Source organism: Misgurnus anguillicaudatus, chromosome 2, assembly GCF_027580225.2.
Source record: "Misgurnus anguillicaudatus chromosome 2, ASM2758022v2, whole genome shotgun sequence".
NCBI lineage: Eukaryota > Metazoa > Chordata > Actinopteri > Cypriniformes > Cobitidae > Misgurnus > Misgurnus anguillicaudatus.
This window is the reverse complement of record NC_073338.2, coordinates 28,654,996-28,673,128: the sequence shown is the minus strand read 5'-3', so window position 1 is coordinate 28,673,128 and position 18,133 is coordinate 28,654,996. Positions and strand designations below refer to the sequence as shown.

At 38.1% G+C, this 18,133-nt stretch overlaps 1 protein-coding gene across 12 annotated transcripts in view; it reads right to left on the bottom strand.

The window, feature by feature from the left end:
• kif1ab (kinesin family member 1Ab) overlaps positions 1-16,298 on the bottom strand; it is a 34,974-nt gene extending 18,676 nt beyond the window's left edge. For 4 of the 12 annotated variants that reach the window (XM_073876205.1, XM_073876206.1, XM_073876202.1 and 1 more), the window contains exons 1-24: positions 15,922-16,297; positions 10,416-10,595; positions 9,622-9,695; positions 9,342-9,521; positions 9,176-9,241; positions 8,912-9,090; positions 8,532-8,643; positions 6,944-7,021; positions 6,782-6,847; positions 6,680-6,697; positions 6,515-6,593; positions 6,323-6,401; positions 5,962-6,104; positions 4,951-5,084; positions 4,788-4,867; positions 4,623-4,698; positions 4,454-4,533; positions 3,132-3,322; positions 2,869-3,049; positions 2,547-2,619; positions 2,368-2,461; positions 1,149-1,297; positions 884-1,062; positions 7-144 (exon numbers count right to left, since the gene is read on the bottom strand). In XM_073876205.1, the coding sequence (XP_073732306.1) occupies positions 7-144; positions 884-1,062; positions 1,149-1,297; positions 2,368-2,461; positions 2,547-2,619; positions 2,869-3,049; positions 3,132-3,322; positions 4,454-4,533; positions 4,623-4,698; positions 4,788-4,867; positions 4,951-5,084; positions 5,962-6,104; positions 6,323-6,401; positions 6,515-6,593; positions 6,680-6,697; positions 6,782-6,847; positions 6,944-7,021; positions 8,532-8,643; positions 8,912-9,090; positions 9,176-9,241; positions 9,342-9,521; positions 9,622-9,695; positions 10,416-10,521 (2,555 nt within the window). In that variant the 5' untranslated portion in view covers positions 10,522-10,595; positions 15,922-16,297. Of the gene's footprint in view, positions 1-6; positions 145-883; positions 1,063-1,148; positions 1,298-2,367; positions 2,462-2,546; positions 2,620-2,868; positions 3,050-3,131; positions 3,323-4,453; positions 4,534-4,622; positions 4,699-4,787; positions 4,868-4,950; positions 5,085-5,711; positions 5,751-5,961; positions 6,105-6,322; positions 6,402-6,514; positions 6,594-6,679; positions 6,698-6,781; positions 6,848-6,943; positions 7,022-8,531; positions 8,644-8,911; positions 9,091-9,175; positions 9,242-9,341; positions 9,522-9,621; positions 9,696-10,415; positions 10,596-15,921 lie in introns of all 12 variants that reach the window. The other 8 variants (XM_073876199.1, XM_073876204.1, XM_073876201.1 and 5 more) reach the window with 4 other exon arrangements.
• Between the last annotated feature and the right edge of the window lie 1,835 nt (positions 16,299-18,133).

The window sequence follows — 18,133 nt, the reverse complement described above, 5'->3', positions numbered from 1 at the left end:
ACTCACCGGCCAACCAGACGGAACCACGGAAAGCGGTCGTAGAAGGGGTCCCCACCAGACATCATGTGGTCACATTCCTCAACTGCAGTACTGGGCACCTCGGCTGCTCGGTCATACATTTCTCTCATCAAATCCAGTCTTTGTCTGCAGATATATACATTACATATATAGAATTTTATACAATTCACAATATATAAAGCATGCATACGGTTTTAACGACACATCCTATACAAGCTAGTGTTCAACAGACTTTTGGAAAATGTATGCTTTATGGAGTCTTTCAGGACACGAGCATCCAGTTTTATCCAATCAAATGCTCCACTGAATGAGAAACAACAGCGAAATACAAATCATGTTTTCACAGCAGTGACATCAACCAAAAGCTCTTTAATATGTCCTGCCTCAACTTTCTGTTTTGATAGGAAATAAGTTGATATAGGAAACCAAACTACAATTTGCCTTCCTGATCTGACCAAGTTAAAGGTGCAGTGTGTAATTCTTAGAAGGATCTCTTGACAGAAATGCAAAATAATATACAAAACTATATAATCAGGGGTGTATAAAGACCTTTCATAATGAACTCTTAGGTTTTTATTACCTTAGAATGAGACATTTTTATCTGCATACACCGAGGGTCCCCTTACATGGAAGCCGCCATTTTGTGCCGCCATGTTTCAACAGTACCCCTTAACGGACAAACTTTTTTTACGAAGCTGTCTCCGAAGATGACATGTTTGTCTGGTGGGGGCTATCGTAGCTTCTCTATCCATTTTAAAAGCGATGGGTGAGCAGTTAACTGAGCCATTGGTTGCAATTCGCAACCTCACCACTAGATGCCACTAAAATTTACACACTGCACCTTTAAGCTAGGTAAACACTTTACCTGAGTTTCTCTAGGGTCCAGTAATGTGTGGCACCATTTTTCTGGTCCTGAACCTCTACTGCCACGATGGTGCGAGGGAACAGCCTTTTCTCCCTGTCTTTGGCTATGTTTGGGGGCAGGAGGTCAGGGGGCAGCGGGGAGTACAGTGTGTCAGTTAACAGCACAAACTGAAATTGAACCTACAGAGAAAAACAAGAAAAAATGCTTAAATTAAAGTGTAATTTAGACAACAAAGCTGACCTAAAATAAAATGATTATAACGTACCTTTTTCTTCAGCTCCACGCTAATGGCATTAGCCTCCTTTAGGAAAATTGCATTTCCCCAGAGCAGGTCTCTGAGCGAGGTGAACTGGTAAAATCGCCATTTACGGAAAGCCCAGAGGGCCAGATCTGTCTCTTGTTTGGTCCACGGCACTGCAGAACAAAAAATGTTAACCCTTTTTAGATGTCTCAGAAACATCTACATTTTTTTATGAAAACTTTGTCTTTGATTGAGAATATCATATATGTGACAGTGAACCACAAAACCAGTCATAAGTGGCATTAATATATCTGTAGCAGAAGCCAATAATATATTAAATGGGTCAAAATGATAGATTTTTTTAAATGTAAAAAATAATTAGCATATTAAGTAAAGATCATGTTCCATAAAGATATTGTGTATAACTTTTAAATATATAAAAAATTATTTGTCATTAGTAATGTGTTGCTTAGGACTTTTTTTAAGCTATTTTCATTTTTTGCACCTTCAGATTCCAGATTTTCAAATAGTTGTATCTCAGCAAAATATTGTCCTAACAAACCATACATCAATAGAAAGCTTATTTATTCAGCTCTCAGATGATGTATAAATCTCAATTTCAAAAAATGCACCCTTATGACTGATTTTCTGGTCCGGGGGCACATATAATATGTTTTATATACATTATAACATTACATACTGTGCTTACTTGATAATGCATTTGCAGTGGCGGCCGGTGACTTCTTTTTTCGAGGGCGCTCGATGCGAAGTCCATCACAACATGCATGTAGCCCATCATGTGTGTGGTTCGTAATTTCAAAATATGTGTTCTGTGCATCGAGTGATCCTATGTGCATGTGTCTTGTCAAAATAAGTGCCTGCTGCAGATGCGTCTAAAGGGTTTATGATAAAAGAGACGTTCGCGTTTGGCCAGATACTCCCATAATCTCATGCGTAATCAGAGTTTACTGTTAAGGGAGTCCCTTGCGTGTATTTTGTGAACGTGAGCGTCTCTTTTATAATAAACGGTTTTGACGCGTGTGCAGCAGGCACTTATTTTGACAAAACACATGATGCACATGGTTCACATGACGCAAAAAACACAGATTTTGTAAACACGAGCAACACACATCTGAACACATATTTTGAATTTGCGCCCCTCGGATGAGCAGTCACGAGCCGCCACTGATATATTGGTCAGTGTATACTTGGACTATATGTCTCATAGTGCATTATGACCCACCTTCCTCTTCTAGTTCCTCTTCTTCCTCTGTGGTTTCTGGGTAATATCTGGAGTCAACCTGCCTTTGAAGAGCTTCCAGCTTACTCTCATAGTCCTGTTAAACCAAAAGTATGATTTGGTTTTGATTCCAGCTTCTTCCAACTAAAAAGTAGGTTTAAAAGGTAGGTTGCGAGGCTTACCAGTCTCTGCTGTTCCAGAAGATTGCTCACTTCTTCTCTTTCCTTGCGGTACTGGTCCTCAAGCTCCTGCAACCTGGAAATGACATAGGCATTAGGGTAAGTAGGCTGTAACAAGTAGATAGTTGCTATAAATCAGAGCTAAAAAAAAAACAAGCTAAGACCAGCAAGCCAACTTGTTGTCTGGCTTTAGCAGTTATTTAAAGGTGATTTAAACAGCCTGTCAGCCTGGCCAACCTGCTTAGTCAGCTAGACTCTGAGCCTTGCCAAGAGACCAGCCAACCACCTGTAGTATAGTGAAAGGTGTTTTGAACAGAAGTGCAACCTCTGCTCCATCTCTTGCTTCATATCAATGCCTTGTTTCTCCAGTAGTTCTCTCTGGGCGAAGGCCCAGTCTACCGGCTCCACAGGTGTTTCTGCACATGGGGTTCGCTCCCTCTCTTGCCGTGCTTGCTCTGGATCATTAAACCGGAAAACGTGGCTCTTGCCCATAATGATACGGTTACCTGAGACAGATGACAGACAGGGTCAAAAAAATGTAAACGGGGCCAAAATTGCTGTTACTTCATCACTTGGTTTTGCTCAGACCTGATCTGAGAACAGTGGGCTCTGTTACTCTCTTTCCGTTTACGTAAGTCTCCGCCCCTTCACAGGGCTCCAGGACCACTGTTCCCTCTCCAGAGGCATTTGTGCTGCTTGTGAACACACAGTGCTCATCATTAATGAAGTGACCGCTCAGGACGATGTCCTGCCGACTGCTGGCATCTTCACGGCCGACCCTACAGAGAAGAATACATTAGAATAAAGTGACAGAAATACAGCGTGAACTAGCCCTAGAGGTTCAATTCAAAAAATTATAATAATACATTTGAAGCCCTGTTTGAAGGTGTTCTCAGTTATTATTCTTATTAAAACATAAATTTATACACAAAGAATTGAACAGTACTTAATGTTTAAAATCATGTAAGCTCACATTAAGAGCCATATTAGCCTAATAAATGATGTCTGGTTTTAAATAAAGTTAGTCTGTTAAAATCCCATATTAGCTAAAATTTAAAAATGACACTTTTAAATTAAAAATATACATTATGTGACCCTGCCTGTGAAAGGCTTTTTTGTTTACTGCAGGGTTGCCACACCTTAGTTAACTTCAAATTCAAAGACCTTTCAAGGACTTTCCAGGTTCAATACCCTCAAATTTAAGGACTAAATGTGGCGACACACATTTCAAATGAGAGCAAGGTTACATCATGTTACCTTTTAAGATACATTCTTACAGTTCCCTTTCGAGGGAACTCACGCTGCGTCACTGCAATGACACTTTAGGGTAAGTGTGTCTGAATGTTTATTTCAAATTCAATGGTGGGGCTTTAAAGACAGGGTGACACGGGAGCCAAGAAGTATATCGCTATCTGAAATATTACCAAAGACGGCGTTACAGGGACGCCGGAAGTAAGACAAGGGAGATGCAGCGTCTCGTTCCCTTCTCAGGGAACAACTGTTACATACGTAACCCGAGATGTTTTCAGGTGTCAAACACACACGTGTGGGAATAATATGGATTTTTTTCCAGAAGACTTCTTGCATAAAATAGATTCAAGCACTTTCAATGCCCTGTATCTATGTATGTATATTTTCAAAAATTTCAAAGGGCCTTGAATTTTTTCCCCCAGATTCACAAACTTTCAAGGATTTCAAGGACCCGTGGGAACCCTGTTACTGTTTTCTACAAAAAATCATCATCAACACAATGTAATGAATATTGTGTGAATAAATAACCTTAATATATTTATTGACTGAGTAATGCCATTTTAAAGATTATAATCAATGAAATTAAGGATTGAAATCAAACTTTGACGCTCCTAATCTCATGGATTTCACAAACATATTTAAATAAACAACATTCTTACTTGGTGATTCCATCTTTAATGTAGTATAATAAGCACTCAGACATCAGTGGATCTTCATTGAGATTGACCAGGTGAGGCGTCTGAAACATTCAAATGACAAATAGTTGGCTGAAGCATTTGACCAGTTTGGCTTACTTTTAGCACATACAGTACTAAAAAGTCTTTTAACCTTCTTTGGAGAAAAGACTCCAACTGTTCCTCCATCTTCCCTCATCGCCACACCCATTTCAGCCAAAAGTGCTTCCCTAATGGCAGGAAAAGAGGGTAAACCATGCGTAAAAGTATAAAACGTAAAACATTTCAGGAAAATAAAGATCTCCCAGAGGTCTCCAACCTTTCCATCCTAATAGCCTCCGTTCGGCGAAGCTTCTCTTCCCAAGTTTCATTGAGTTCTGCAATTATCTTCTCAGTTTCCTAATTTGAAAGATGTCAACGTTAAAACCTTCAGCAATAGCCCTTATTAATTTAGCAAACCATCTTCTAATCTTCTTCCTCACCTTCAGCCTCTCAATGGCTTCCTCACTTCCCGGGCTGAACATGATCCGGTCGTGCAGGCTGCTGATGGAGGCAGCTCGGCTGGACATCGCAGTGAGAGAGGGGGAGGGACTCATTCCTGTCATGGCATTGGTCACTGTGGAGAAATCACCCTTTTGATTGACACCCTGGATGCTACAGATACTAGCCTTGTTATTAAACAAGTCTGGCCAGGAATGTGATATAACAGGTTGGAGAGTAAAAGGAGAAAGTTGTGGTGAGAGAAAAGGGGTAAACATGGAAACAAAGAAGATGGGAATATAGGAAGAAGAACAGAAAGTGTCAAAAATGAAAGAGCTTAAACATGTTGTAAAGCTGCAGGGCAAAGAGCGTAAATTTGAGGGTGTCTTTTCGAAGCATTTTCATCTCTCTGGTAAATCATGATTCCAAACAATCACTTTTCAATTAAACCTTCCTGCATGCCTCAAATTCATTGGAGTATCTAAACCATGCTTAAGGTAATGAGCATGGAGATGAACTGAGCACTCAATGTAGTTCTGATCTGTGGCCGCACAGACAGCATGAATGGCCAAGCCAGATACAAATGACCACATGCTCAACTTTTAATGCACCTCTGGACCATCAGAGCATCAATGTTTGGACTAACTATATTGCCTGATTAATTTAATTGAAACTGATTAGATAAATTAACACTCTGGTGGTCCAGAGATTCTTGCTTTTGCTTTTGTAAGCTGCGAAGCGTCTAAAGTGGCAAAATACACACATTTGAGAGCAGCTATCCCAGGATCTGGTGCTCGATAGGCTGAGAGAAACAGAGAGAAAAGACAAATTCTTAAGACACATTTCCAGATCTGTGTCTGACCCAGGAGCAGAATGTTTGCGGCACTCATAGAATAAACTATCCTGATAATGACTGAATATGAGTGTAAATCTGGAGACATCTGTAATCATAGGAAGAACGAAAAGGTCGTAGCTCTTCAAATTGAGGTGTATCACAAATGGTAGTGACTTACTCTCAATGATGTCTCCAAGACCCTGAGCATAAAGCAGATCCTTCAGACGAGCGACCTCTTCTTTCAGTTCACGTACCAGGCGGTTGTTTGGATCTTCGTTGATGACCGCATTGCATCGGATCTGCTTGGCACGATCAGCATATCTGTGTACAATGATGGTGCATTTTAAAACCAAACCAAAGTAGCATTACAACATTCCTGTTAATCCTCAAAAAGGTGGCTTGCTGATCTTAGATGTTTAAGGTGGTCTCAAAGCCTGGTCACACTGGTACTCAGCTAGTTTCCCAGCTTACAAGTGCTCTTAAAACCAGCTTACAAAACCAGCAACCAGCTTGAACTCATGCCATCGTATGGTTTTTACCTGAGAGTGCTGAGGGTTTCATCATAGTTGATATCAGCAGGGCTTAGAGCTGCTACCATGGCAGTGCGTGAGTTACCTCCTGATAAAATAAACATCATTTGACCTTAAGGAACTGAATGTTTTTGGACTTTAAATATATTTTGACTGCAGATGAAAATATTAATCTTTTACAAGGTGCACAAAGCTTCATACCGAGATTTTCTCTCAGCAGCCATGTCAGAACTGAATCTCTGTATGGAATAAAGCTCTCAACCTTCTTCTTCTTCTTGTTCTGCATGGATAGAGAACAAAAGTGTCAGTCGTAATATATGTAGTCTTAATTCTAGACTGTTGAAGAAAGTTTGAAAGAATTCCTACCTTATTTGGTGCAGAGTCCTACAAAACAACATATACGTTTTTAATGTTTAATGTTTGTATGAGGTATAGTCATTATGCTGGGAAATATCTCAGTATTCTCACCATCTCAGCTAAAGCAGAGATCACTTTGCCCAGTGTTGTTAAGGATTTGTTAATATTGGCTCCTTCCTAGAAAAGGAAACGCAGAAGCACATTTTTATGATGCATTCATGACAATACCAAATGTCACAAAACTATTTTGATATGCCCAAAAAGGTGACACACCTTCAGTCTAGTCCCTTTTGCTCCAGTAGAATCGGCCCTCTCGCTTCCTGCCAAGTCAACGAGGCTGATTTTGCTGACCTGTTTCCAAAAAGGAAATTTGTGCCTCAAAACAGTAATGCACTCTAATGCATATATCAGCAGAGTAAGACTTTGTCAAGCTGCCAGCGTCCATCAGAGATGTTCTTACATAGAGTCCAGTTTAGGGTACAACATTTTCTAACGCAGAACAATGGTAACCATCATGGAGGTCTTATCATTAAAACCAGCTGTTAACATACCGTAAGTTAATGCAACCATGAACTAACATCAATAACTGTATTGGCATTAACAAACATTAATAAATGGTAAAAAACAGTACTGCTTATGGTTACTTCATGTTGGCTAATGCATTTACTTATGTTAACAAATGAAGAGTTTGGTTCCAAAACGCAATAAATCCATTTTGACTAATTTCGGTAAAAATTTGTTTTCTATACCAAGAAAGTGACAAGATGAAAAACACTATTTTCTGTTACAAACTTTCACATAGCATCTTTAGGTTATATGTTATATGAATATAACACGGCAAAGATGAATGCATATATATATATAAAGCACTCATCTTTGCCATGTTATATTCATTTAGTTGACTTCTGGTATACTAATTTTTTAAATTAATTAATTAAAATTTTCTTTGACTTTTTTATTAAGATCCACTGGGGTCAATGTGTTAGCATGACAGAACCTTGATGCTGTCATGTGAGAACAAGCAATAGCCAGCAATTTACCTTCGCCCGAGTGGCTTACGTTTCTTCCCCGCCACAGAAAACCACCACAGGTTTATCAATGCCATCAAAGTATTATTTTGTTTTTGTTTGTTTGTTGACCATGAAATACAAAGTAGATGAGGAAAACTCGGAATCCGTGTGTATTAAAGGCGCCACCATTGTTGTTTACAATGCGTGGAATGGTGCGCTGTGATTTGTTGAGCGGATTTATTCCTTTCTGCAGAGAAGGACGGGCGTTTATCGCGTTTTGGGAAAAAAGGGGGAAAAATGACAGAATAACATGGCGGATATCGGATTTTGTGTAAAATATAATTTTGCGTGTTTTGGAACCAAACTCTTCAAATACAACCTTATGGTAAAGTATTACCTTACACACAAAAAACTTGGGATTTCATATTACTCCAATGCTGAAGAAGCTTCACTGGTTGCCAGTTAAGTCCCGGATCATTTAAAAATCCTTCTTCTGACATACAAATCTCTCCATGGACTTGCACCTCAGTACCTCATTGATCTATTACAACCATACAATCAAGCACGATCCCTGCGGTCCTCTGACAAGGATCTGCTTGCTGTCCCTAAGTCCAGGCTAAGGACGTTTGGAGATAGAGCTTTCTGTGTGGGTGCTCCATCACTCTGGAACAAGCTTCCTCATGCCATTCGCTCTGCCTCCTCTCCAACAACCTTCAAAGAGCAGCTAAAACACATCCCTTCACTGAGGCCTTTGGCCTGTAGCCCCCCCCCCTTTCCCCTCCCCATGTTTTGTTAAGCGTCCTTGGGTTTTTGAAAGGCGCTATATAAATTAAAGTTATTATTATTATTACCTTTTCAGAGGTGTTTTCTGAATCGCTGTCATGCCGTTTCTGTGTGAAGATGATGTTAAAAACTGCATGAGAACGGCTGCTTGTCTCGTTCATGTTGGTGGCCGCCACGGTCCTGAGGATAGACAGCATGATGAGTAAAACACACCATTCATGGCACCATTCAAACTTATGTTACAAATTCAGTCATGTCATTACATGCTATGTTTACCATAGATTAAATAGTAAATAAGAAACAATTACTGCAGCATGAGAGACATAATGCAGAGATATTGTGGTGCCAAGGGTGCAATGTGTCAGACATGTGCACAGTAACAGAGACACCTGTAGCCCAGTTATAAGATTGTCCCTTTTCTAACCCCTTTGTTTTGATGTCTATTCACCTGGCTTTGTTGCCGGAGTCCATCAAGTCCTGGATGTCAGTGTAGGAGGTTACAGCTAGTTTAGATAGGTCCTCCACATACGGCCCCATCAGAGGATGTTCTCGGACACGCAGGTTCCCTTTATTCTTTGGGTTCAGCAGATCTCGTACTCGCTCACAGTAGATCTCCATATAACTGACCTGATAAAACCAAAAGTCTTACTCTACAGACTCCACAGTAAAAGCAGTGCAATATATAAATGCAGTAATCATGCAATCCTCTTACCTCAACTGAGTATCCCATGCTATTGTCATTATTGTCACTGATCTTGGTAAACAGGTCCTCACACAGCTGTCAAAAATAGATTGAGCGTTAGGAATATGTACGCTTCCACAGCATCTCAACTAGCAGCATTCGTATCAATGTTATAAACAGTATCACAGTGCACTACCAATGGAATGATGCCCTCTTGGTCTTGCTCTTGCTTGCCCATCATGGTGTAAGACTTTCCTGCTCCTGTTTGCCCATAGGCGAAGATACAGACGTTATACCCCTCGAAAGCATGCAGAAGCATTTCCTCCCCGATGTCTTTGTACACCTGCCTCTGACATGCATAGTTAACATCTTCTGGCTGTCGAACAAAGAGAGACAAATACTTACTGTTAAACAAGATCATTATACGGTAACAAAAATGATTTTGTATAGCATAAGAGTTATAAATATAAACTTACAGTTGTGTGTGACCAATAAGAATAGTCAAAGTTGAAGCTCTTGTTTTCTTTAGGCTGCTTAGGGTTTACAATTGCTAGAAAACAAAGAAAACATGCTTGAAATAATCTATACCTTGGGGTTTGCACAGCTTCGCATACTGTATATATAAGTTTACATTTCAGTTAATACAGAACCTGTGATGTCTTTAACAACAAAAAAATATTATATTCACATTTCTGTAATGTTTACATTTTTAAGATTCTGTATGACATAGGCATCTCCCACAGGTCTATCATGCGTCTCTTGGGTTCGGGAATGAGGTCGTGAACGACCCTGCATCCTCTCACCGGCACAATGCAGTGCAGTGTGTGTGTGACCTCACTCTCTGCATCAGCTGACACTGTTTTCCCACTCACAGTGCAACGAGAACAGCGGGGCAGTTTTTAATTATTGGAGCTGATCCAGAAATGTGGGCTGGAAATGCCACAGTACCCTTATCCTGATTTAACCCTGCATGTATAACTACCAAAATTTGCTTTCGACGAGAGCCAACGTATTGCACCATTAACCAATTAAAGCTGAACAAAACCGTGACATTGAAAAAACCCATAAGCTAAGTGATGCACTAAATTATGATCATTAGTGGAGGTCCTGATGAGAGACTATGAGAATAAATATTTGATTACAGTCATCAATATTTACTATAGGACGCTAGTTGCACACCACCAAGCAGCTATTACTCAAAACAATATCATTCATGAGTTCAAATGATCAGTGACAACAATCTAAAGGGATATTTTATTCAAGCACTCACTGGTGGTGTTGCCTGACATCTGGATGATACACTTGCTCTCTTTTCCAATCTCTCTGGAATTGAAAGGGCGGACCCTCACGGCTACTTTCACCGAAGCACATGCCATTATGTTTGAGTGTTGGTGCTCTGCTATTAAACAGGATTTGATTGGACGAAGCCCAGCCAGGAATCAGAGGACACCTGCAGAAAAAAAACATTAAGAAAATATTGTTTTATGTTAAATATTTAATTACATGTACGTTATTAAATGATCCATGGTCTGGAAGCTATATAGCACTTCTACAACCAATATTCTTTTTCAAATAAGATGATGATAGATTTAGCTTCTTGGCAAATGACTTGAAGAGATAATTAAGGAAAATCCCTATAAGTGCACCACTGATAATGTGTTTTAATTTAGGTAATGGAGCTCGCTGAAATCCAAAGGATGACTCAACAAAACTTTGATCACATTTACTTGATTACTGTTCGCTGAATATGTGAACTTGAAACAGGCAAAAGATTGATGACCATGAACATGACAACATTTTACTTTACCTTTACTCCAAGAAAAGAAAGTCCTTGTACAGTAATTGTATCAGTGTTTCTTAAACTTTTTTGGTGTTCGGCCCCACTTGCTTGTGTATGGTGCACAGATTTATGACATAAAACATTCTAAAACTTAAAATTTGAATTAAACAAAACATATTCATTTATAATGTAGTGCTGTTTGTTAATAGTCGTTTTTCTGAGGTTTACTTACACAGAATTTATGATAGAATATATGATTTTATAAGACATCATAAAATTGGGGACAATCTTGCAAAATGAAAACAGGGAAGCAACTTTAAAAAGGCAATTTTAAATATAGTAAACTCCTTTTGGTTTAGAGCACCCAGACAAAAAGCATGGGCAAGTTTGCATTAAAATTTTCAGTTTGGAAAGTTTTAAAATCAGTACACCAAAACCACAGAAGGCATAGGTGTGTTTCAAAGAGAACGATTCAAATGTAGTACACTGCAAAAAATTATGTGTTAATTTTTTACACATTGTGTGTGTCATGCCATTTAACGTGTTATTTCATGTTAAAATAAATGAAAGGGCCAACACAAGTTTTGTTAAAAACAGTGATGGGAGTAACGGTTTACAAAGTAATTCCGTTACTGTAATTCCACTACTTTTAGCGGTAATGAGCATGTAACGAAGTATTTTTTTTTAATCAAGTAACGCAGTTACAATTACTGAAATTTAAATAAGTTGGTTACACGCATTACTCTATTTTGTGATAAATAACCACTTGCAGACAAGACATTTCTGATTTAATGTCGAAGGACCGTTACACAGAATTAAAAAAAATACTTTGTTACATTCTCATTACCGCTAAAAGTAGTGGAATTACTGTAACGGAATTACTTTGTAACCTGTTACTCCCATCACTATTTTTAACACAACTTGTGTTGTCCCTTTCATTTATTTTAAATTTTTAACATGAAATAACGCCTTCAATGGCATGACACACACAATGTGTAGAAAATTAACACATAATTTTTTGCAGTGTAGGGTTAGCGGGGCACAAACTAACGCGGGGTTCATTGTAATACGGCTACTTTACATATTTATATGAGCAGTCTATGCTTTTGGTCTTTTTCTCTTAATGTCAGAAGATGATGATTGATGTGTTTTGGTTAAGATATTAAACAAAGAGTCTTTGGGAGGCATAAGTTAATTTCTTCAACTTATGTTTTTTTTTTCAATTTCTGAGTTGGGTGTGTAAGTAACCAAATCCAACCTTATATTATTTTAATCACTGTCTTGTTACCTAAAACATAACACCATTTTGAAACAACTTCTAGTAACATTTTTACACAGCGGGGTTAGTTGTAACACAGTGTTACAATTAAGCCTCAGGTATCAATGATAATAAAATAAAAACAATGTAAATACTATTAATCAAAATGATAACTGTTAATACAATATCAGGGGAAATAACTGACAATTATAATTTTTTGTCTTAACTGTGAAGCCCTTAAAAAAAAATTTATGTGCATCGATGCATTATACAGGGATGGTTTGATGAAGGATTATGAATGGGTGAATGTGTGGATATCTATTTATCATAGGCAAATATATAAACAATATCCACCTTTAGTATATAGAAAGAATTTTATTGAATTTTTTGTGGGTAAACAAAATGTTCTAGCAGGTGTTACAACAAACCCTCTGTTTGTTACAATTAACCCCACCTATGGGGTAAGTTGTAACGTTTGCACTCCTGTCACTTTTGGTGTAATGATAACGGTGGGTCTCACAAACAAAATTTAAGTGTTCATTTGTAGCAGAGATGTGTGTGTTGATTGTGTAAAAAATTATTCATCTAACTTAAATATTTTTTGAATGATGGAGCCAAAGTCAAAAAGCTTTAGGTTGTTCCCCACTCTCCCATACTCATCTCATATGCTGATCAATCTGCGCAGTCCCATACGTGGGAGAAGTAACGTCTAGCATGCGAATTTGTTGTGGCTTCTATCAAGACACACTGTGGGCTTAACTTTATTTCTTTACATAATCCATCAACATGATTTGTGAGTCCTGTCAGATCGATTGCTATCAACACTAAAGGTGAAAACTAGGGATGCAACAATACAGTTAGTCCACGGTTTAATACAATTTTCGGTTCTTGTTCACGGTTTTCGGTTCGGTTCTGATGGCTTCTTTTTAAATCATTCTATGTCTAGGTAACAGGAACAGTGAGATGTTATGAAGCAAAAAAAAAATATTTTAATGCAATTCTCTTTATTTTATGTAAATGCAAAAATAATCTTACACATTTCTAGTGTATTGATAAAAAAATATAAGATATAATTAAATAAAGATATATAAAAGTTATAGTCAAACTGGGGAACACGTGAATTCTTACATTTTGAAAATAAACACGTCAACAAAAATTGGCCATTTTATATACCTATACTTAGTTAATTAAACTTTACATTGTAAATCAAGGCTATACCTTACTGCACTACTATTAAGTCCAACATCATTCTATGCTGTGAAGAAACCAAAAAAAGCGTCAAGATTACTGGTGAGATTTTCCTTAGCATCATATGAATTGCCTTCTTGATTTAAACTTTTTCTTGCGCAGAAGACGTGTTTGAGGCAAATAACGTGCGTTTGTGGCAAAAACAAAGCCCAGTTTGCATAATTCGCATTGACCCATCTTTACATTGATGTTGTATGTAATCTACTCGTACAAATAATTAATCCACACCACAAACCTCTTTTTGTTGTAGGACTTCTCTGCTCACCATGTTGTGTGTGTGCGCGAATGAAATCTGACACCAGCATTGCAAGCAGTGTTAAAGCAGCTAGCGCATAGTGACTGATGGAGATCAACTCGCTGTAAGGCGTTTAAGCTATATATCCCAGCGCACAGATCATGCGGGCGCACACACAGTAACCAAAGTTCAAGGAATATAAAATGGACAGATTTGGATGGATAAACTGAAAAACGCAATTTACATTTACGCGTATTGGACCGTGTGGGTCGAACAAAACGGTTCAATATTATATTAAGAATTGTGGCATCCCTAGTGAAAACTATATCTCTGATTGTTTCACACATTTTTAAAGCATCATTAAGCTATGCCGTTGTTGTTGTTGTTTAACAAGCTCTAGTGGCAAAAATGACATATTGCGCCTTTAATGTTTGGAAGCATGGTTAGAGAGTATGGCTTGTAACACGAGAGTTGCCGGTTCTGGCTCATGGCTGGCAGGTTGTGACTGAAGTGCCCTTGATCAGGGCAATTGTCCCCTTTTGCTCCCTGGCACACCAGATGGGTTAAATGCAGAGGTCACATTACAAGTTTGGGTTACCTTACACTGGTTATTGCGTCACTTTCACTAACACCACCGTTGTCATACAAGGATATTGCTGTGTCACATGACCTGATACTCTCATTTGATGTATTGCTTCTAAATAGACCACATACTACAAACATATATTTCACATATTATATTATATACAAAAAGAATGACATGTAAAGATGTATATTTTTTAATAGCAGAAAATGCTACAAATAATAAAATCATGTCAGGTGTCCTGGTTTTCAACTTTTGAAATAAGACTTGGATTTGAAATAAACCATATTAGTGGAAAAAAGTGCCAAACCTAAGGAAAACAGTTACCGAAAAAAGTTGGGCTCATTTAAATGTAAAGGCTACTTTTTTATTTATTAATAAATTAAATTAAAATGATCTTATTCATTGGCAGTTTATTGTTTTTCATCCACATTCAATTTCCAATTATTTAAATATAGAAATGTTTCAAATTTATTGTGCCTGTATAGTCACAGCAACGCCTTACACAATTGTTTAATACACTGTGTCCACAAAATGACTAACCAAATTGTGTCATTAAACAATAGTTGTCTGTACAGAATACAGTGCATAAACCAAATGTTGTTTACCAGAGCCCGTTTAGTGTACAGTGAAAATGGCTGCCCTAACTGTCAGCATCATCCACAGGACATCAGCTGTGATGGACGATTTGCGTCAGCTACAACCCACCAAGCAAAACAAACGCCATGAAGCCATTTAGCTGTCATAAACCAAACTACGGATAACAAGTAACGTTAGCTGTCAAACAACAAGATTATCTTATATAAATATGTACCTCATTTATTTATATTTGATTACCAGCTGCGTACCTGTACGCATGGATGCAGTACCCGCCATCGACACATCTCACGAGCAACGCGGCAAACTAGACTCCTATTAACCAATTCTGCACTGCTTTATAATCGACATTTCTATTGCAGATAGATTTGTTTATTATAATGGTCGCGGTTTAGTTTTCGCGTCGCTGGAAGTGCAGATAGGGTGTAAAAATATGACGCGTCTGTTACTATGGAAATATTTCCTCAAGTCACAGGAAAACATGCTTTTTATATCGCCTTTCTGATAGAAACGATATGATGCGCGCTGTCAGACATTAGTACAGCATTTGCAAAATATTTTTTATTGTTGTGCTATTTTTTTAATAATAATTTAAGCCGCCGTTCCGACCATAACATTCACCCTGGTCGCTTCTCAAAGTGAATGCGTTTGAATAAGGCCTAGATTTTTATGTGGCCTCACCCTGACAACATAAACAGGCGGAAATGAATCTTTTAGCATTGTAAATACATGTAATTGAAATTAAATAGTACAACCATCAATAAATGTACAATGATGCAAAACAAAATGGAAAAGTGACATTTATATTATGGAAAAACTTAAATTAGGCAGTACAGGATCAAATTTCAAACGCAACCACTCTTTAAAGACAAATTTTGATTTAAAAATATCCAGATTTTAAAAGCACTTTTTGTCCTTCTTCTACTGTAACTGTTTTTCTATTCCAGCCTTGGTGTGGCTTTCCAGACACCATGACAGTGAAACAGTGCACCACCCTCCTTATTCTCACAACAGACATGAAAATCACATAATGGAAACCACAAATAACACCAGCAAAACAAAAATCCACACCTACCCGATTCCTGATAGCAATGTCCTTTTCTAGACAGCAGTAGGTTATTCCATCAAGTCTGCTTATTGGATACACTGTCCTCTTCCTTTCCCAAGTCTTATTTTTTTCCTGTAGGCTCCCAGCCTCTCCCTAGTTCGGCAGCAACATCAATGCAGGTGGAGCCCCCCCTGGCCAGACCATCAGACACAGAGAGTCTGGCTTTGCAGGGCCTGGTACGCAGTGGTGCGTCAGGAAAAAAGGATGCAGGCTATAATGAGTCCAGTAGAGGGAGGGGTTAATTGAGGTGGGGATGTGTTGAGGGAGCAAGAGAGAAAGTCTTTCTTTAGCCTAACACAAAATGGCTCTTATGGAGGATGCTGATCAGCCGTGAGATGCTGATGACATCATCAGTGTGGGAGCAAGCGGCACTGATGCAGCACAGGGAGTGGGAGGGGGAGGGAGAAAATAAGAGAGAGCAGAGAGGAGGGAGGGAAGGGCAGAGATGGAATAATAGCATGACAGGAGGCTGTTAAAAAGACTACAGTCATGGATTAGCCCTCATGCCTTCAAATATAAACCACAGTGTTAAAAATACAGGTCAGGTTGATTTCAGTTCAGAGCTTAGCCAGCAGGGTTTGTATCTAAACACAAACCTCACTGAATGTACCCATTATGAGAGTTAAAGCTTCCAGTTGATCTTACACAAAGAGAGTCTAAATCATTAAACAGACTTTTAACAGTGCGTTCTATCACATGATTTTAAAGGTTTTTAAAAACAAGATTCTTGTATATATTTATTTATACCACGGGTCTGTTCAATGCTGTATTCTGATTGGTTGAAAAATGTTCCATGGGTATGCATTATTTTTCGATAACCGCACACCTAACTTTTTAAATCTTAAAAAAAATCTTAAAGAATTAAAAAAAGGCACCAGAGCAATGTTTGTGGTAACCGTATAAGCGGAATAATTGACTTCGGTCCTTTGAATTATTTGAAAATAATACACACCCACGGTGCCTGTTGTCAATTATTCCTTACATAAACTACATACTGCTGTGAAAAAGATTAGACTGTATCAGAAATATTTGATTAGGAAAATCATAGAGCTGTGAATTTGTGTTTGTAAAGCAAAATTAAAATTATTCTGAAATTAAGCAAGATTTATTACACATAAAATAATGTTACTGTAACGTGGGCTGCTTAAATAAAGCGGAAGAGAGACGAATCCAAATGCAAAGAGGTTTTATTGTAAAATCTCAAACGGGCAAGCAAACAAATCCAAAGGGCAATCCAAAAACGTAATCCAAAAAACAGGCAAGGGTCAAAACCATGAACAAGAAAACAGAACCATGAAACAGGAGCTGTTACACATACAATACTTTGCAGATTGTCTGGTTGTGAGAACAGGCTTTATACAAAACAAACAGGAAGTGAATAGTGAAGTGTGACATGACTTCAAAATAAAAGGTCAGAGACATGACTTCAAAATAAAAGACCTAACAACATAATACAAACAGAACACAAGACAAAACCTTTACAGTTACATTTGAAATGTAATGTTTTCTAGCATACACTAAGACAGTGGTTCGCAAAGTTTCACTCAAATAGGCTAGTTATAATCTATCCACCAACATATTTTTAAATGGAAATACACATTTTAATGAAGTAGTTTTTTAATTTTCCTTGTCATTTTATTCATGAAATGCAAGTTTAATTCAAATTAAAAATAAGTTATGATACATCGTAACAAAGTTATTTCGAGTCATTAATTGAACTAAACTTGAACTTTTTTTGTGTGTGTCATTCACCATGATAGCAGAGTGACTTTTTTTGCGCAACCCACCTTATCCCACTGTGAAACCCATGGTGGGTCCTGACCCACAGTTTGAAACAAATTTAGGTCTATTACAATTCTTCAATTAATTGAAATATTTTAGGTAGAATAGTCCCATCTGCTGGGCAAACAGCATAATCCAGACCAATAGGTTTTTAATATCCAGATAAATGTCAGTGAGACAGCCGAACACTTTTACAATTGGTTGGGGTCAAGTTCAGTCCTGTCTGTACGTACTACTCTATTAGTCAATAGATGTCACATGGTGTCTTTCATAAAAGCTTGGCAAGAGCCTTATACTCTGTCACATCATGTGGACGATTTCCTAAAGTGGGTGTTGAGCCCCACCACAGTGCAAAGGGCACACAAGGGTAAACATCAGCCTTACACTTATTTACTGT